Consider the following 18,078-nt stretch of genomic DNA (forward strand, 5'->3'; position numbering starts at 1 on the left):
CCTCGTCCTTCTCTTCGTTAAACTAGACATCCCCAATTCCTGCAACCTTTCCTTATATGTTTTAGCCTCCAGTCCCTTAATCATCTTTGTTGCTCTTCTCTGCACTCTTTCTAGAGTCTCAAAATCTGTTTTACATCGTGGTGACCAAAACTGGATGCCGTATTCCAAGTGTGGCCTTACCAAGGCCTTGTAAAGTGCTATTAACCCTTCACCTGATCTTGATTCTATGTTAATGCAGTCTAGCACTGTGCTGGCTTTTTTGGCAGCTGCAGCACACGTCCGGCTCCTATTTAAGTGATTGTCCACTAGGACTCTGAGATCCCTCTCACAGTTGCTACTTTTGGCAACTGGCTCCTATTTATGACGGTTATGCAGCGTCCCAGGGTGTGTGTGTGTCACGCGATCCCCTTTGGGGAACTTCAAGGGAGAAGCCGGATTCACTTAACAACCGTGTTCTTGGCTTATCAACCGCGGGGATTCGTTTAACGACGGCAGCGAGAACGGGGGCAAAAGGGGGGCGCTTAGAACTGTCTCACCGAGCGACATAATTTGGGGGGGCTCAACTGTGGTCATGGGTCAAGGGCTACCTGTAACCTTGTATCGTGTCTGAAAAGCTGGATCGGGCGACGCCGGAAAGGAGACCACCAGGAAATCTACTAGGTTCTAAGGGGAGTCCTGGAAGACATGCCAAAAGGAGGTCAAAACAAAACCACTGCTAGAAATAGCACGAAGATGGATGGGTCACCAAGGTACTCAGCCTGACTCAGGAAACCTGTCATTTGATTTTTTTTTATTTTTTTTTTTAGCAGAGCAGGAAATGCACTAAGCAGTATAATTATGCATGTCACCAAGATATGTGGGGGGGAAAACCCCACATTTTGATCTGTTTCCCCCCCCCTGACATTTTCTAGGTGGTTTTTTTTTTTTTTTACAGTTTCTCAGTTTGTCGTGACTGAAATCAACTTCCTGCCCCAATTCCAAGAACACATGTGGTCAAACCTAAAGCCAGGTATTATTATTATCTTTAATCCATTCCTCTAATTGCTGCAGGGGGAAAAGAAAAGATATATATAGTGGGGTTCTTGGGGGGGTGTCTCTAAGCTTGGTGGTTTGCNGGAGGAGGAGGAGGAGGAGGAGGAGGAGGAGGAGGAGACGACGACGACGACGACTGTGTGGTCCTTGGTGCTCTCTGTGCTTGGTTATCTTCTGGCAGACGTTTCATGACCCAAGTAGGTAACACCATCAGTGCTAGAAGAGATGGGGGTTTGCAGAATAGAGGGAAGAGAGAGGAGGAGGAGGAGGGGGAGGAGGAGGGGAGGAAGAGGAGGAGGAGGACGGTGGTGTCCTGGGTGGTTTCTGAGCTTGGTTGTTTCCTTGCAGACGTTTCATGACCCAAGTAGGGAACACCATCAGTGCTAGAAGGGAAGGGGGTCTGCAGAGAGGATGTGGAGAAGGATGAGAAGAAGGGAAGGAAGGAAGGAAGGAAGGAAGGAAGGAAGGAAGGAAGGAAGGAAGGAAGGAAGGAAGAGGAGGAGGAGGAGGAGGAGGAGGAGGAGGAAGACTGAGGGGTCCCTGGTGCTCTCTGAGCTGGGTGGTTTTCTTGCAGATGTTTCATGACCCAACTAGGGAACATCATCAGTGCTAGAAGGGAGTGGGGTTTACGGAGGAGGAGGAGGAGGAGGTGGTGGTCTATGTGGTCCTTGGTGCTCTCTGAGCTTGGCTATCTTTCATGACCCAACTAGGGAACACCATCAGTGCTAGAAGACAGTGGGGTTCCGGCCTCGCCCATCCCCGGGGAGGGTTGCTGGCCTCTCCAGGCCTGCCCCTCCGCAACCTCGCCATCCTGAGGTGCCAGCCCAGGGCTGAATCCTCTGCAGAAAAAACTGGGTCAGGAGGGTGAGGACGCTGTGTTCCCGTCCGTCGTTAGAGGAGTCAAATTTATTAATAGCCAAAAGCTGCCCCAGGGCCTTGGCTGTTCTTTCTCCGCAGCCGACTGGAAAAACAGCTCTTTGCCCGGCCTTCCATGACTTGGGCTGAGTTTTGAACCTCCCCAAAAAGCAAGGGATTTTTTTGGGGGGGGGGGTATGTGTGTTTCCCTGCACAAAGAGCTGGGTTGGTGGGTGGGGAAGGGTCTAACAGAGTATCACAAGGTCGGAAGGGACCTTAGAGGTCTTCTAGTCCCACCCACCCCTGCTGAAGGCAGAAGAGACCCTGCATTACATCATCCCTGCCTTGTATCTTTCTATTCTTTCTGTCACAGGGGTGGGTCGTTCCGGGTCCTTTTACATGACCTCTGGATTTCAACTCCCAGAATTCCTTGAGGTAGCCGGTCCAACAGAGCGTAATAAAAGACTCCTAATTGCTCTCTATAAAAAAAAAAAATATTCTTATCCTTGGGGAGGAAGTAAAGAGCATCCGGGGACAGGCGTAAAATTCAGAACTAAGGAGAAACTTCCTGACGGTTAAAACAATTAACCAGTGGAACATCCTGCCTCCAGAAGCGGTGAAGGCTCCAACACTGGAAGTTTTTTAAGAAGATACTGGACAGCCATTTGTCTGAAATGGTCTAGGGTTTCCTGTCCGAGCAGGGGGTTGGACTAGATGACCTCCAAGGTCCCTTCCAACTCTGTTATTCTGCTATTCTTTTTTTTTCCTTCCTCCCTCCCTCCCTCCCTCTTTCCTTCCCTCTCTCCCTTCTCCAACACTGGAAGATTTTTAAGAAGAGACTGGACAGCCATTTGTATGAAATGGTGTAGGGTTTCCTGCCCGAGCAGGGGGTTGGACTAGATGACCTCCAAAGTCCCTTCCAACTTTATTATTATTATTCTTCCTCTACAGTCCTGGTTTGTGTGAATGCAGCCGCCAAGAAACCAAGCCTTATTGGCTAACTTTTTGAGGTATATATATATATTTTCCCCCCCAAATCAACACGCCCATTGGATCATTTACGAATCGCACCTTCTATCTCCCTTAATCTTCATTTCTCGTAGGAAAGGTTTTGAGATTTCCCGGGAAAAAAAAGGGGGGGGGGCGAGGAATTCTTGCATGGCAGGTATTCAAGGGTTTTAGACTTGTGACCAGCAGCAGGTTGCCAAATTCTTCTCAAAAGCGGTCATTTCCAAAGAAATTGCTAAGAAAACGGGGTCTCTCGCTCTCTCTCTCCACATCATCGGCAAAAACCGGAAGGATTTTTGCTAGTCCGGATCACAGTGGGGTTGAAAATTGCAGCCTTGTTCACAAGGTAGGTGAACAAACAGCCATTTTGGGTTTTTTTCTTCAAAAAAAGACAACAACAATAATAATAAAGTTGGAAGGGACCTTGGAGGTCATCTAGTCCAACCCCCTGCTCGGGCAGGAAACCCTACACCATTTCGGACAAATGGCTGTCCAGTCTCTTCTTAAAAACCTCCAGTGTTGGAGCATTCACTGCTTCTGGAGGCAGGTGGTTCCACTGGTTAATTGTTCTCACTGTCAGGAAGTTTCTCCTTAGTTCTAGGTTGCTTCTCTCCTTGCTTAGTTTCCACCTGTTGCTTCTTCTCCTGCCTTCAGGCGCTTTGGAGAACAGCTTGACTCCCTCTTCTTTGGGGCAGCCCCTGAGATACTGGAACGCTGCTATCCTGTCCCCCCTCGTCCTTCTCTTCATTAGACTGGACATCCCCAATTCCAGCAGCCGTTCCTTATATGTTTTAGCCTCCAGTCCCCTAATCATCTTTGTTGCTCTTCTCTGCACTCTTTCCGGAGTCTTTTTTGCCCCTTAAATCAAAGCGTTCACTCCAAGATTTGGCTGGTTGATCTGAGGTTTGCCGTGCTCCCCTCTCCTTGCAGTTTGCAAAAATGGAAGGTCTGTTTCACCAATTCCCTGCTCTGGTCTATTCAAATCCATATTTTCCCTTGGATGCAAAGGAAACTCATCCACCTGACAGCAGGCGCGACATTTAATCCTTCGGTCTACTTTCTTTGACACCTTTTAAATGGAAGGAAGGAAGGAAAAAGGTAAAGGTAGAGGAGGGGGCAAAGAGGAAGGAAGGAAGGAAGGAAGGAAGGGGTAAAGGGAGAAGAAGGAAAGGGATGAAGGAAGAAAAAAGTTCAAGGTAGAGGAGGGAGGGAGGGAGGGAGGAAGAAGGGATGGAAGGAAGAGGTAAAGAGAGGAAGGAAAGGGAAGACGGAAGGAAGGAGAAGGGAAGGAAGGGGTAAAGGGAGAGGAAGGAAAGGGATGAAGGAAGAAAACAGTTCAAGATAGGGGAGGGAGGGGGGAAAGAAGGAGGAAGGAAAGAGGGACGGAAGGAAGAGGTAAAGGGAGGAAGGAAAGGGAAGACGGAAGGAAGGAGAAGGGAAGGAAGAGGTAAAGAGAGGAAGGAAAGGGAAGACGGAAGGAAGGAGAAGGGAAGGAAGGGGTAAAGGGAGAGGAAGGAAAGGGATGAAGGAAGAAAACAGTTCAAGATAGGGGAGGGAGGGGGGAAAGAAGGAGGAAGGAAAGAGGGACGGAAGGAAGAGGTAAAGGGAGGAAGGAAAGGGAAGACGGAAGGAAGAAGGGAAGGGAGGAAGGAATGGATAAAGGGAGAGGAAGGAAAAAGATGAAGGAAGAAAACAGTTCTAGAGGGAGGGAGGGAGGAGGGAAAAAGGAAAGAGGAAGGGAAGAGGGACGGAAGGAAGGTAAAGGGAGGAAGAAGGAAAGGGAAGACGGAAGGAAGAAGGGAAGGGAGAAAGGAAAGGATAAAGGGAGAGGAAGGAAAGGGATGAAGGAAGGAAGGAAAAAAGTTCAATGTAGAGGAGGGAGCGAGGGGGAAAAAGAAGGAAAGAGAGAGAGTAGGGAAAAGGGACGGTAGGAAAGAAGAGGTAAAGGGAGGAGGAAGGAAAGAAGGAACTTTATCCTGTGACTGTTATACAGATAGAAAACGCAAGGCTGACCTCCATTGCCCATCTCCCCTAAAAGTCCCTTTATTTCCAGAAGGCAAAAATCAAAAGCACAGAAATCCATTTTTTTTCCCCGGCCTGATCGCTCACTCGCTGCCCCACCAACTCCGTCCCCATCCCCATTAAGCATTTGATAAAGAGTACCATTTTCGGGGAGACCCCCCTCCCTCTTTGCCCCCCCCCAAAAAAAACCCACTTAAGAGAAATAAATTTAAAAAAAATAAAAAATAGACAAAGCCTCGGGGCGTTCTCCACAGGACATTTATTTATTGTTAGGTTTTTATTTTTGTCTCTCTCCAAATATCAAGGAGTTCTTTCTCGTTTGTTTTGTTTTCTTTTTCACAGCATAGTCAAAAAAACTCCTGCTTGTATCCCAGATTTGGATCTTAAACCCCCCCTCTTTTTTTTTTTTTCCCTCCTGCTGAGGGCTGGCTGGGCAAATTACTCAAAGGAAACTTCCTTCCTGCCCTTAGTCTGCTTCGGCTTTGGCTGGGATCAACTTTATTCCCTTTTAATTCTGGTTTATTTTGTTTTTTCTCCTCTTTTTCCCATCTCCTTGGGCAAGTCACGCGTCCACAGCGACACCTGCTGGCCAACTGGAGAGGGGCAGCCCCTTTTCTTCCTCCCAAGCGCCCCCCATCCACATATAAATCCTTTACACCAGGGGGTTGCCTACCCCCTGCCTTACCCCTTTCTCTCTTCCAATCATTCCTCAACCTTGGCACACTTAAAAGACGGGTGGACTTCAACTCCCAGCATTCCCCGGCCATCTCGGCTGGCTATGTCAAACTGGCTGGGCTGGGGGCTGAAGCCCACCCATGTTAAAAATGTGGGTTTAAGTTGGAGGGGGGGGGGGAGAAAAAAATAGCCACTTTACGCTATTTCACCAGGATTTCAGGAGCTCCTTTAAATGCCAAGTCGCTTTGATTAAAAGGCCACTCCAAAGCTGCTTTTTCAGCACAGCGGACAGCGCCAACGTGCGAAGAAAGACCCACAACCGTTCCTGGACTCACAATCGAACTCACAATCGGGGGACTTGTGTCCCCCTCAACCCCCCAAAAAACATTGGAGCTCCCCCAAACACCCAGCAAAGCTTGTCCCCCCCAAAAAAACCAATCTGCCTTTTAATAATAATGTAATTTTTGAGAAGAAGCTCCAGTGTCCTCCTACCGTAGACGGCTCTTCTCCTAGACTATATATGGAAGACGATGCGTCAAGGACCCGTCCCTTCCGTCCCCTGGGACTCCATTTCTCAAGGTGTGGTCACCCCCCCATTCTTCTCTCCCCAGGAGATCACCCCGAAGAAGGCTCCCCCTCCAGCTTGAGAATTTGAGGATGGAAGTGAAGGCCACACTCAAACCGTTCAAGTTCTCCTCGCTCCGTCGTCCCTCCAAACTAGGAGCCAGGAGACCTTCCCAAATTTTTTTTCACTTCTGCCCCTTTCATTCCTGACCCTTTTCCCAGGCAGGTCATCTTTCCCCCCTCCCCACAGCCCCAAAATCCTTTTTTTTTTCTTCCCCCCCCCCAGCAGGGCATCTGGACCGGGGGTTCTCCTGCCGAGGACCCCTCCGTATCCCCAATGTTTTTGCAGACGTCTTGTTGTTCTCTTCGTTTCTTCCTCTTCAAAAAGATTTCCTTGACCCCAGGGGGGGGCAATTTGTGTACAGACAGGATACAGCTGTTTCCTCCTGTTTTGGGGAGGAAGTGGGAGGGGGGGAAGAGGAGAGGGAAGGCCAGGGAAGGGGGCGGGTGTACCCCCCCACCCCAAAAAACGCTTTTTTAAAAAAAACCTCACAGGTAGCCTACAGGCCCAGGAAACATGGCAGTTTGTGCTGAAAACGGGAGGGGGGGGTTGAGGAGGTGGTCACTCGTCACAAGGATCACAACTACGACGTTTTTTGCAAAGCTGAAAAGTGGCCAGGCTTTGGACAGGGCCAACACTGGGGAGGGGGCGCACAAAGAGGAAGAGGAAGAGGAGGAGGGGGTGTCTGTTATCCACAGCCATTCATACCGAGCCGTTTCCGTCTCCTGCTTTTAAACCCACCTTCGTCGAGAAAGAGAACGGCGCCGACAAAAAAAAAATAAAAATGAATCCTTAAGAATAAATTAGAACTTCACCGCAGGATTAGAACGCGGCGCAGCCCTCGTTTCGTTCTCAGGACCGGCCGGGAAGGGTCTATCCCGGTCCCGGGAACGAGCCGCCACGAACGCCGGGGTCGCCAAATCTGCTGATTTTTGTTCTGTTCAGCAAATGCTCTTTTGCGTCTTCCGCGAGGAGACGGGCGGGAGCTCCCCTCTGCTCCTCCTCCATTGCTCTTATTGTATTCACACGTACACACCCACGCATGCACACCCACCCACAGGCACACGACTCCTTACGGGTTTGAGGCAGTGATCGCAAGAAAACACAGGTCCTATAAGAGGGGGAAACTGGTCTTCTCGTCTCTCCTTTGGGAGAAGGACGAGTGGAATGTAAAAGAATCACACGCTCGCCGCGTCGTCGTCGTCGCCCGTTGTTCCGAAAATCAAAACAACGGGGAGAGAGAGAGACAGAGAGAGAGGAACGGTTTCTACAACAAGAGTGTGAATGGCAGTTAAAAAAATCCCACCGTGGTCCGGAGGAGGAAAAAGAGAACGCCGTGCAGGGGGGCGGGAGGATTCGCACTCGGGACCGCCCCCCTTCCCCCGGGAGAGGCGACGGCGCTAACTCCCCAACGCCAGGCGAGCTGAGACACTTAGGGGACCCCAAAAAACAAACAAAAAAAAAAAAACTGGCAGTACAAGTCGAATTCAAGTTAATAAACTAAAAAAGGTTTAAGAGGAGATCACCAGGCAGGCCCCGGGGGGACGGGAGAGAAAGGGTAAGATGGGAGGAGAAATGGCAAAGACGCTGAGGACTAGCAGCATGGCCGAAGAGAGTAAAACGGGGGAGTGACTCCGAAGAGGGAGAACTTCGTACCCCCCAACTAGCCGGCTTCTTACTAAGGATCTTCCAGATTCCAGATTATTTTGGGAGGGGGAGGAAACACAATCCAAGGCCGGGCGTGCTCAGCGTGGCAATTTCCCCGGGAGGGGGGAAAAAAGGGGGTCGGGAGCCCACCGAATTGGGGAAGGGGGGATACGGAGGGCAGAATCCGGCAGGCGAGTTTTGGTCCTCGCAGGGTTGTCATTAAAAATCAAAGACACTGAAAAAACACCGGGGGGGGCAAACCCGGGGCCGCGGGGACACATAGAAAGTCTAGATAGAAATCTACAAACAGACAAAATATAATATAATATAATATATATATATTTTATGTATATATATATATATGTATATGTATATATGTATAGGTATAAATAACAAATCGGGCTATTTACAAGACACCCACACGCAACGCACACTCACACACACGGGGGAGGGGAGGGAGCGGAGAGGGAGGGGTAAGGGGGGGCGAGGGGGGTATATGGAGGGGAAGCTGGCGCTGGAAGACTTGGCCCCGTGCGCCTCTCCCGGCCGCTGTTCCTGGATGGGGAAAACGTCTCGGAGAAGTTCCACTAAGTGCTGAAGTAAACTGCGGAGAAAAAGGAGAGAGAGGAAAAAAAAGGGATATTTTACAGGGAGTCCTCGACATACGACGGAAATAATATATGGCCGTTAGGTCGCAAAACGAGTTGCTCCCGTGACTGGCCCACTTTGATCATCTTTTTTTAGTCAGTGAATCCGGCTTTCCTCCCCTCTGATTTTGTGGCTCAGACGGTCGCAAAAAGGGGATCGTGCGACTACGCCGGGACGCCACGGCCGTCGTAAACACGAGTCAGTTGCCAAGCGTCGGAATTTGGATCACGTGACACACACACACACCCCGGGAGAGGCTGCGAGGGTCCTTTTAAGTGTGAAAAGCGTAATTCGCTTTTTTTCAGTGCTGTGCTGACTTTTGAACGGTCGTTTAAGCCAGTCGAGGACGAAACGTAAAAAGCGAATTTTTACCAATATTGTCCGCCATCGTTGGCAACCTTAAGTCTTGGCAAAAACGGAGGAACGACAACGAAGGGCTTTGCGATAATTTGGGTCAATCTCCCGGCAGCCAATTTCCAAATGGGGCTCAATTCTAGAGCCCACACTTAAGGGCCTTTTCCTGTCCCTCGTTGCCTCCCCACCGCCCCGCCTTTGGCAAAGGGTCACTCACCAATGATGATGATCAAGATAATGGCGCATATCACCCCCAGGATTATCATCATCTGCCGTGAGAAAGAAGGAAAGACAGGCGTGTGAGCGGTCTGAATTGGCTGCAATCTGACCCAAGAGAGAAGCGACCTGGAATTCAGGAGAAACTTCCTAACATGGAGGACAATTAACCAGTGGAACGGCTTGCCACCAGAAATCATGGGCACTCCATCCCAGCAGGCTTTTAAAAAGAGACTGTCTGAGATGGTATAGGGCAGGGGTAGGCAACCTTGGCTCTTTTATGACTCGTGGACTTCAACTCCCAGAATCCCTGAGCCAGCATGGGGGAACTATGGCTCCCTTGAGGACTTCTGGACTTCAACTCCCAGAATTCCTGAGCCAGCATGGCTCAGCTTGGAAACCTCTCCCTTTCCCCCCAGCATGGCTGGCTCAGGAATTCTGGGAGTTGAAGTCCACGAGTCATAAAAGGGCCAAGGTGGCCTACCCCTGGTCTAGAGTCTCTTGCTTGAGCAGGGGGTTTGGACTAGAAGACCTCCAAGGTCCCTCCTGACTCTGTTATTCCCTAGAGGAGTGATGCAAGGTCCTTTGAACTCAAGAATCCAGGGTTCCGTTTATTTAATTTAATAGTCTTATCTGGTGCTCGCTTCCAAGAACCTGGAATTAAGGAGAAACTTCCTAACAGTGAGGACAATTAACCAGTGGAACAACCTGCCTCCAGAAGCGGTGAATGCTCCAACACTGGAAGTTTTTAAGAAGAGACTGGACAGCCATTTGTCTGAAATGGGATAGGGTTTCCTGCCTGAGCAGGGGCTTGGAGTAAATGACCGCTAAGCTCCCTTCCAACTTCATCATCATCATCATCATCATCATCATCATCTTGCTTGAGTAAAGGGTTGGACTAGATGACCTCCAAGGTCCCTTCCAACTCTGAATGTATGATTCTATTACAATCTCTTTAACCTCAGAGGTCTTCGCCGGATGCCGGCTGCGCTTCCGAGGGAGAAGACTACACGGGGTCTCCAAATCAAGATCAGGTTGATCCTTTGGCTAAAGGGAAAGAGGCAACGAAGTTTGTGGGCGAGGAGGTCGTTCTCCCACCCCACCCCACCCATCCTACCTTTAAGTTCTTCCACCAGTATTTGCGCTTAAGCTTGGCGGCGCTGGTTTCGAATTGGGACGCTCCGGCTTGAAGGGCATCGGCACGGTCGTCCAGCTCCGAAAGCTTCTGATCTCTCTCGAGGACCTTATCTACGTTCACTCGCATGATGTCCACGACCTGGAGGGAAAGAGAGAGATGGCAGGGAGAAGGTGAGAGACGTAGCAGAAGGCAGCAAAAGAACCACGAACCACGTGCCGAAGCCGAGAGAAGAGCGGAGGGTTAACCCCGAGATTAACAGGAGACCAAGAAGTAAGCAATACCCCAACCAAGGAACTACCAATTGGGATAAACAATGAAAGAGTAAATAACATTTAAAAAATATTTCTAAATCGAATTTTAGTATCTCTCTTTCCTCCTTAATTTTAATTCGCCGCTTCCATCTATAAGGGAATGGGGATATCGTCCCCTCCCTCCCGTTCCGGAGGTTTTCTTGCTTTGGGGATCTTTCTCAAGGATTCAATTCGTAGATAGAAGAAAGAAGATCAATACTCTCACCAATTCCAAGCACACAGATCACCGATGTTCAGGTTCGTGCTCTGGGACTTCGGCTGCAAGTAGCTCAGGCTAGACGCTGATCTCACGCTAGCCTTTCTCCTGTTGGGTCGGAGGGCTTCCCCCGGATCAAACAAAGCGACCGCCGTCGCTTTGTGATCACCGGGGCGCCCCCTCGTTCACTGTCACCTCTTTGGGGTGACTTCGGACCCATCTAGGGTTCCCCTGGCAGGGCGAAACTAGCCATGGGGAGCGGAGGTCCGTTCTCCCGCAGCCATATGCTACGGGCGCAAAACCAGAAGTCCTCTATAAACATAAAGCACTGATGATGTTCCCTAGTCGGGTCCTGAAACGTCTGCAAGGAAACCGCCAAGCTCAGAGGGGGCACCAAGGACCACACAGAAGTCGAGAAGATTGACACACAGTACAACTGACTAAAGGAGAGGTAGATTTCCCAGAGCCCCCCCCCCAATTCCTATTATACCCCCCCAAACCCACCCCGGTCTGTGGAGATTGAGCTCAAGGTCATTTTTAAAGCCAAAGTAAATTGAGGAGTATGCCTTTATTTCACATCAATCAAAAACCAACTGAGAAGGTTAATGTCTATGTTAATATAATGTACACGCTAATATAAATGTAATTAATATTGAGAAAATCATTGGTATTGCAAATGCTGGTGGGAAATCAAACCTTAACAAAAAATAGAGGCACAAGATGCCCCCACCACCACCACCTCATCCTCAAAACCTCGGGAGCCACGTTCCCCTCCCCTAGCGTGGACTTCAACTCCCAGAATCCTCACCTCATCCACTTGAGCCTGGGTTTGTTGGAGCCTCCGGTTACTGGTGAGGTTGGGCGGTGGGGGGGGAGGACCCCCGGCCTCTCCCCCGGCAGCCGCGGGTGGTACAGCAGTATTAGCCGACCTGAAAGAAGACAAAGAGGGTGTGATTTTTTTCCCACACACACACGTCAGCTTAAAAACAAAGGGGGGGGGGTTATGGGTTTGAAAGACCCCTTCCCTACAGGTGCAAAGAGGCCCATCTGAATCTGGAGAAACCCCCCTGTTGGGGTCTGAGAGGCTGAATTGGGACCCATTCGTTGCAACCGTTTCTCGCTAATCCAACCTCAACAAAAAAAAATCATAGGCAGGAAGTACCTATCTAACTAAGTCTTGTTCTTAAGTTCCCAGAATCCCCCAGCCAGCTAGCCCCTGCTGAGGGTTCTGGGAAGTGGAGGCCGCCCGTTCTAGGCATCGACGACGTTGGGAAGGACAGGTGCAGGCCTAAGAAAGTCCTTGGAACCCTTCTTGTGAATGGGAACAGGCAGGGCTGATTCAAATCCCTGATCGGGCGCCACATTTGGGGCTAGATGAGTGGACTTCAACTCCCAGAATTCCCTAGAGAGCCTGCTTTAAGAGGAGGGGGCTTCAATTCCCAGAACTCCCCAGATATTATGCTTTAAAACAGGCAGATGTCAACTCCCAGAATTCCCCAGCCCGCCTGCTTTAAGATGAGTGGACTTCGACTCCCAGAATTCCCTAGCCAGCCTGCTTTAAGATGGGCAGACTTGGACTCCCAGAATTCCCGAGCCAGCATTCTTTAAGATAGGTGGTCTTTGACACCCAGAATTCCCCAATCAGCATGCTTTAAGATGGGTGGCCTTTGACTCCCAGAATTCCCCAGCCAGCATTCTTTAAGATAGGTGGCCTTTGACACCCAGAATTCCCAAGCTGGCCTGCTTTAAGATGGACTTCAACTCCCAGAATTCCCCAGCCAGCCTGCTTTAAGCTGGGTGGACTTCGACTCCCAGAATTCCCCAGCCTTCTCCCACCTTCCCCTCAAACCCCCTCTTTTATGCTAGTCATTTTAAAGGTGTAATGTGAAATTTCTTCTCATTTTGGAAGTGCTTCCTTAAAATATATAGGCCTAGCTCGCCTTTGAGAGTTTCAGCTGAATAAAAGGGCCCCGTTCAGACAGGAGTGGGAATAGCTGGGTAATTAGAGGGATGGCGTTAAGAAAAAGAGCTTTATGCTTAATCCTTGGAAAGGGATTAACAAACCAAGATTAGTAGTACAGTAGTAGTGTAATAGTACATTAGTAGTAGTAGGAGTCATCTCTACATGATGAAAAGAAAATTGGAAATATCTTCGTTAGGTGACAAGATGTTCCAAAGGCTTGGAATCAGACTGTAGAACAGGGGTCTTCAAACTTGGCCCTTTGATGACTGGTGAACTTCAACTCCCAGAATTCCTCAGCCAGCGTGAGGGAACTATGACCCTTTTATGACTTGTGGACTTCAACTCCCAGAATTCCTCAGCCAGCGTGAGGGAACTATGATCCTTTGATGACTTGTGAACCAACTCCCAGAATTCCTCAGTCAGCGTGAGGGAACTATGATCCTTTGATGACTTGTGGACTTCAACTCCCAGAATTCCTCAGCCAGCGTGAGGGAACTATGACCCATTGATGACTTGTGGACTTCAACTCCCAGAATTCCTCAGCCAGCTTGCCTGGCTGAGGAATTCTGGGAGTTGATTTGATTTTGATTTGATTTTTGATTTTATTAAATTTATACCCCGCCCTTCTCCCGGAGGACTCAGGGCGGCTTACAGCCAGTTTAAAACAATGATACAATACAATACAAAATTTAAAAATGATTAAAAATAAATATTCAAATTTGGCCGCTTCTACTAAAAATTTGATTAAAACCAATTTAAAATACCCCTAGGCCAGTCCTGCCNCAGCGTGAGGTAACTATGACCCTTTTATGACTTGTGGACTTCAACTCCCAGAATTCCTCAGCCAGCGTGAGGGAACTATGATCCTTTGATGACTTGTGAACCAACTCCCAGAATTCCTCAGTCAGCGTGAGGGAACTATGACCCATTGATGACTTGTGGACTTCAACTCCCAGAATTCCTCAGCCAGCGTGAGGGAACTATGACCCATTGATGACTTGTGGACTTCAACTCCCAGAATTCCTCAGCCAGCTTGCCTGGCTGAGGAATTCTGGGAGTTGAAGTCCACAAGTCATCAAAGGGCCAAGCTTGAAGATCCCAGCTGGGAGTTAAAGTCCTCAACTTACGACCATTCGTTTAGTGCCTGTTCAAAGTTTCAAGGGCGCTGACGAACTGACTTATGACCTGTCCTCGCGCTTACGACCGTTGCGTTTCCACAGTCCTGTGATGAAAACGTGAGCCTTTGACAACGGGCACGTTATTTACGACGGGTTGCAGCGTCCCAGGGTCACCTGATCACTATTTGCAACCTTCCGACAAGCAAAGCCAATGGGGGGGGGAGCCGGATTCATTTAACGACCGTACAATTCACTTAAGGACGGCAGCAATTCGCTTAGCGACTGTGGCGGGGGGAAAAAGGGCATAAAATATAGCGCGAGTCACTTCACGACTGTCTTCCTGAGCGATGGAAATTTGGGGGTTCAGTTGCGGTCGTTCAGGCGAGGACTACCCGTAGCTTGGAAAATAACAGAGTTGGAAGGGAACTTGTAGGTCATCTAGTCCAACCCTGGCCCAAAGAACAGATTGTTTTTCCAAAAGGCAACTAGAGTGTTTTGGCTTTTTGGTTTGTTTTTTTTTTTGTCCTTGAAAGAAGCTTCTTCGGAATGGGGAATCTGGGCCGAAGAAGAGCAGGGAAAAATTATACCGGTAGTCCTCACTTAACGACAGTTCATTAAGTGACCGTTCAAAGTTCCAACAGCAGTGAAAAAAATGACTTACGACCGTTTTTCACACTTTACGACTGTTGCAGCGTCCCCGTGGCCAGGGGATCAAAATTCAGATGATTGCCAACTGATTCACATTTATGACGGTCGCGGTGTCCCCTTTTACGACCTTCTCACAAGCAAAGTCAAGGGGGAGGGGAAGCCGGATTCACTTAACAACGGTGTCACTACCTTAAGCAGCGATCCGCTTAACGACGGTGGCAAGAAATGTCATAAAAATGGGGCAAAACTCGCTTAACAACAGAAATTTTGGGCTTATTTACGGTTGTACGTCAAGGACTGCCTGTATTGGATAGATAATAGGTTACATTCGGACTCACTGAATTTGGCTGACCTTTCATAAAAGGCAGCCGGGTTTTTAGCACCGAAGCCGAATTCTGTCTAGCTAGCAGATCCAAACGGCTGCTCAGAAATCCTTCATTTTCAGAAATATAAGCCAATGCCAGACTCAATCATCCAGGCACAAAATAACTAAAAGATTGAATCGTGGCAACTGGACCAGAATTTGTTAATCTGAGATGTTTCGCTGCTCATCCAAGAAACTTCATCAGTCAAAATAATAATAATGATAATAATAATAATGATGATGATGATAATAAGATAGATAGATAGATAGAGATAGACATAGATAGATAGATAGATAGATAGATAGATAGATAGATAGATAGATAGATAGATAGATAGATAGATAGAGATAGACATAGATAGATAGATAGATAGATAGATAGATAGATAGACAGACAGACAGACAGACAGACAGACAGACAGACAGACAGACAGACAGATAAATAATAGAGATAGACATAGACAGACAGACATAGATAGGTAGGTAGGTAGGTAGATAGATGGATGGACAGAGAGAGAGAGAGAGAATAGATACAGATAATAGCTAGATGGCAGGTGATAGAGATAAATATATATATATAGAAAGATGATAGATGATAGATGATAGATAGATGATAGATAGATGGATGATAGGGAGAGTCAGAGAGATGGACCAACTCTTGACACAGAAACTTCAGGGGTTTCTCCCCAAAATGAATTGTCTGAGATGGGATAGGTTCTCCTGCTTGAGCAGGGGCTGGACTAGAACACCTCTAAGGTCCCATTCTATGCTATTCTATTCTGTTCTGTAATTCTACTCCACTCCACTCCACCTATTCTGTTCTGTTGTGTTCCGTTCCATTCCATTTCATATATTCCATTCCATTCCATCCCATCCTATTCTATTTTTATCATTATTCTATTCTACTCTAGTCCATATTTCTATTCTATTCTATTCTATTCCATATTCCAATCCATTCTTATCATTATTCTATTCTACTCTATTCCATATTTCTATTCCATATTCCAATTCTATTCTATTCTATTCTATTCCATTCCATTCCATTCCATTCGGTATTCTATTCGGTATTCTATTCTATTCTATTCTATTCTATTCTATTCTATTCTATTCCACTCCATATATTCTATTCCATACATTCTATTCTATGCTATGCTACGCTATACTATGCTAATTTATATTCTATTCTATTCTATTTTATTCTATTCTATTCTATTCTATTCTATTCCATTCCATTCCATATTTTCTATTCTATTCTATTCTATTCTATTCTATTCTATTCCGTTCTATTCCATTCTATTCTATTCTATTCTATTCCGTTCTATTCCGTTCTATTCCATGTTCTATTCTATTCTATTCTATTCCATTCCATTCCATATTTTCTATTCTATTCTATTCTATTCTATTCTATTCTATTCTATTCTATTCTATTCTATTCTATTCTATTCCATACATTCTATGCTATGCTATGCTATGCTATGCTATTCTATTCTATTCCTTATTTCTATTCTATTCCTTATTTCTATTCCATTCCATTCTAATATTTTCAGAAGGATTTTTCCCCATCCACCCCAATAATCTACCCAAAAAAAAAAAAAAAAAAGACACGATCTGCCTTCCTCCAGCCCCCCTCCCCAGACGGAGCCGGATCCCCCCTCCCCTCTGGTTGAGTTTGCAGTCAACCTTCCTGCAACCAACAGGATGACTCAGTGGCCACTTCTGGGAACGCGGTAGGATTTCAATGCTTCTGTTCAAAGATGACTAAGGATGCTCGGAGTTGGACTGGCGCACGAGGTCCCCACCGTGACATCGCCGACAGCTTTGATCCCGAGACACGCACGCACATCACCCCGCCAATAAGCAACACCATCCGGACCAACCCTTCCAGATGCGACCAAGAGCTTGTTAGGAAGCCCAAAGCAAGGCAGAGAATTTAAGCGCTTAAACCCCGGCCACTTGCAAAGCTATCTCCTCTTTTGTAAAAACTGCCCAAGTTACTAGTCCTCACCGTGAAAACCGAGGATGGGATGGGATGGGATAGGATAGGGTGGGGTGGAATGGAATAGAATGGAATATACAACAGAACAGAATAGGAAATAGAAATAGAGCAGAATAGAATAGGAAGAGAAGGAATGGAATGGAATAGAGAATAGAACAGAATAGGAAATAGAAATAGAGCAGAATACAATAGAATAGAATAGAATGGAATAGAGAACAGAATAGGAAATAGAAATAGAGCAGGATAGAATAGAAGCTGGAAGGGACCCTGGAGGTCTTCTAGTCCAGCCCCCTGCTCAAGCAGGAAAACATCTCAGAGAAGTGACTGTCCAGCCTCTTCTTAACCCCCCCCCCCCAGGGATGGAGGCCCACTGGTTTAGTTCAATGCACCTGAAGCACCATCCTTCCGTTGTCAAATAAACCAGCTCTTTTCCCAGGCTGTGGAATGAAATTGCCAGAAGTAACCAGGTTAGGAAATCGCTATCAAATAAATATATATATATATCTTTATACAGATAGGGGGCTCTGCATTGAACAGCCAGAAACCTCCCATTTATATTCAAGAACTGGCAGTCTATTTACAGTCATTCCTAATTTTATTGACGATGTGAGGGCTAAATATATATTAGGATATAAATCTATTTACTGCTGCTCGCTGTGGCTCCCATGGGCATGCAAAAAGAAAAAAGGGAAAAAAAGGGGGGGAAATCCCAGCCACTCAATCCCCAAAACAGGAGGCAAAAGCTTGAAACGTGTTAAAATCCACATTTTAAAAAGAAGCAGACGCGCCAATAACAAGCCGGGCTTCGAACGGAGTCATCCGTTTGCCAAGAAAATATGAGACGTATCTCCTGCCTGGCGTTATTTGTAAAAATAATAAAGCGGGATACCAACAAACAAATCAACAAACTGTCTTTTTATGACCCTGTAAAACCGTTAATTCAGGGTAGTAAATATTCATAAATATTTCCGGAGCAGGCATGGGTACCAAAAAATATTTCCTAAGGGGGAAAAAATGAATCTATATAAATGTAGATATCTATCTATCTATCTATCTATCTATCTATCTATCTATCTATCTATCTATCTATCTATCTATCTATCTATCTATCTCTATTTATATCTATATCTATCTATATCTATCCCTATCTCTATCCATCTAATCTATTTATATCTATATCTATCTCTATCTATATCTATCTCAATATCTCTATCTATTTATATCTATATCTATCTCTATCTCTATATTTATATCTATCTCTA

The 18,078-nt window shown here is 47.0% G+C and overlaps 1 protein-coding gene across 1 annotated transcript; it reads right to left on the reverse strand.

Moving 5' to 3' along the window:
- Nucleotides 1–8,451: 8,451 nt before the first annotated feature.
- VAMP2 (vesicle associated membrane protein 2) lies at nucleotides 8,452–16,687 on the reverse strand. Its single transcript, XM_015826458.1, has 5 exons — nucleotides 16,620–16,687; nucleotides 11,536–11,656; nucleotides 10,200–10,358; nucleotides 9,084–9,135; nucleotides 8,452–8,468 (listed from the first exon to the last, which is right to left on the reverse strand). The coding sequence occupies exons 1-5, from the start codon at nucleotides 16,685–16,687 to the stop codon at nucleotides 8,452–8,454; spliced, it is 417 nt and encodes a 138-aa protein (XP_015681944.1).
- Nucleotides 16,688–18,078: the final 1,391 nt, after the last annotated feature.

This window comes from Protobothrops mucrosquamatus, unplaced genomic scaffold (genome assembly GCF_001527695.2).
Source record: "Protobothrops mucrosquamatus isolate PMUCROS unplaced genomic scaffold, P.Mucros_1.0 scaffold3145, whole genome shotgun sequence".
Lineage (NCBI taxonomy): Eukaryota > Metazoa > Chordata > Lepidosauria > Squamata > Viperidae > Protobothrops > Protobothrops mucrosquamatus.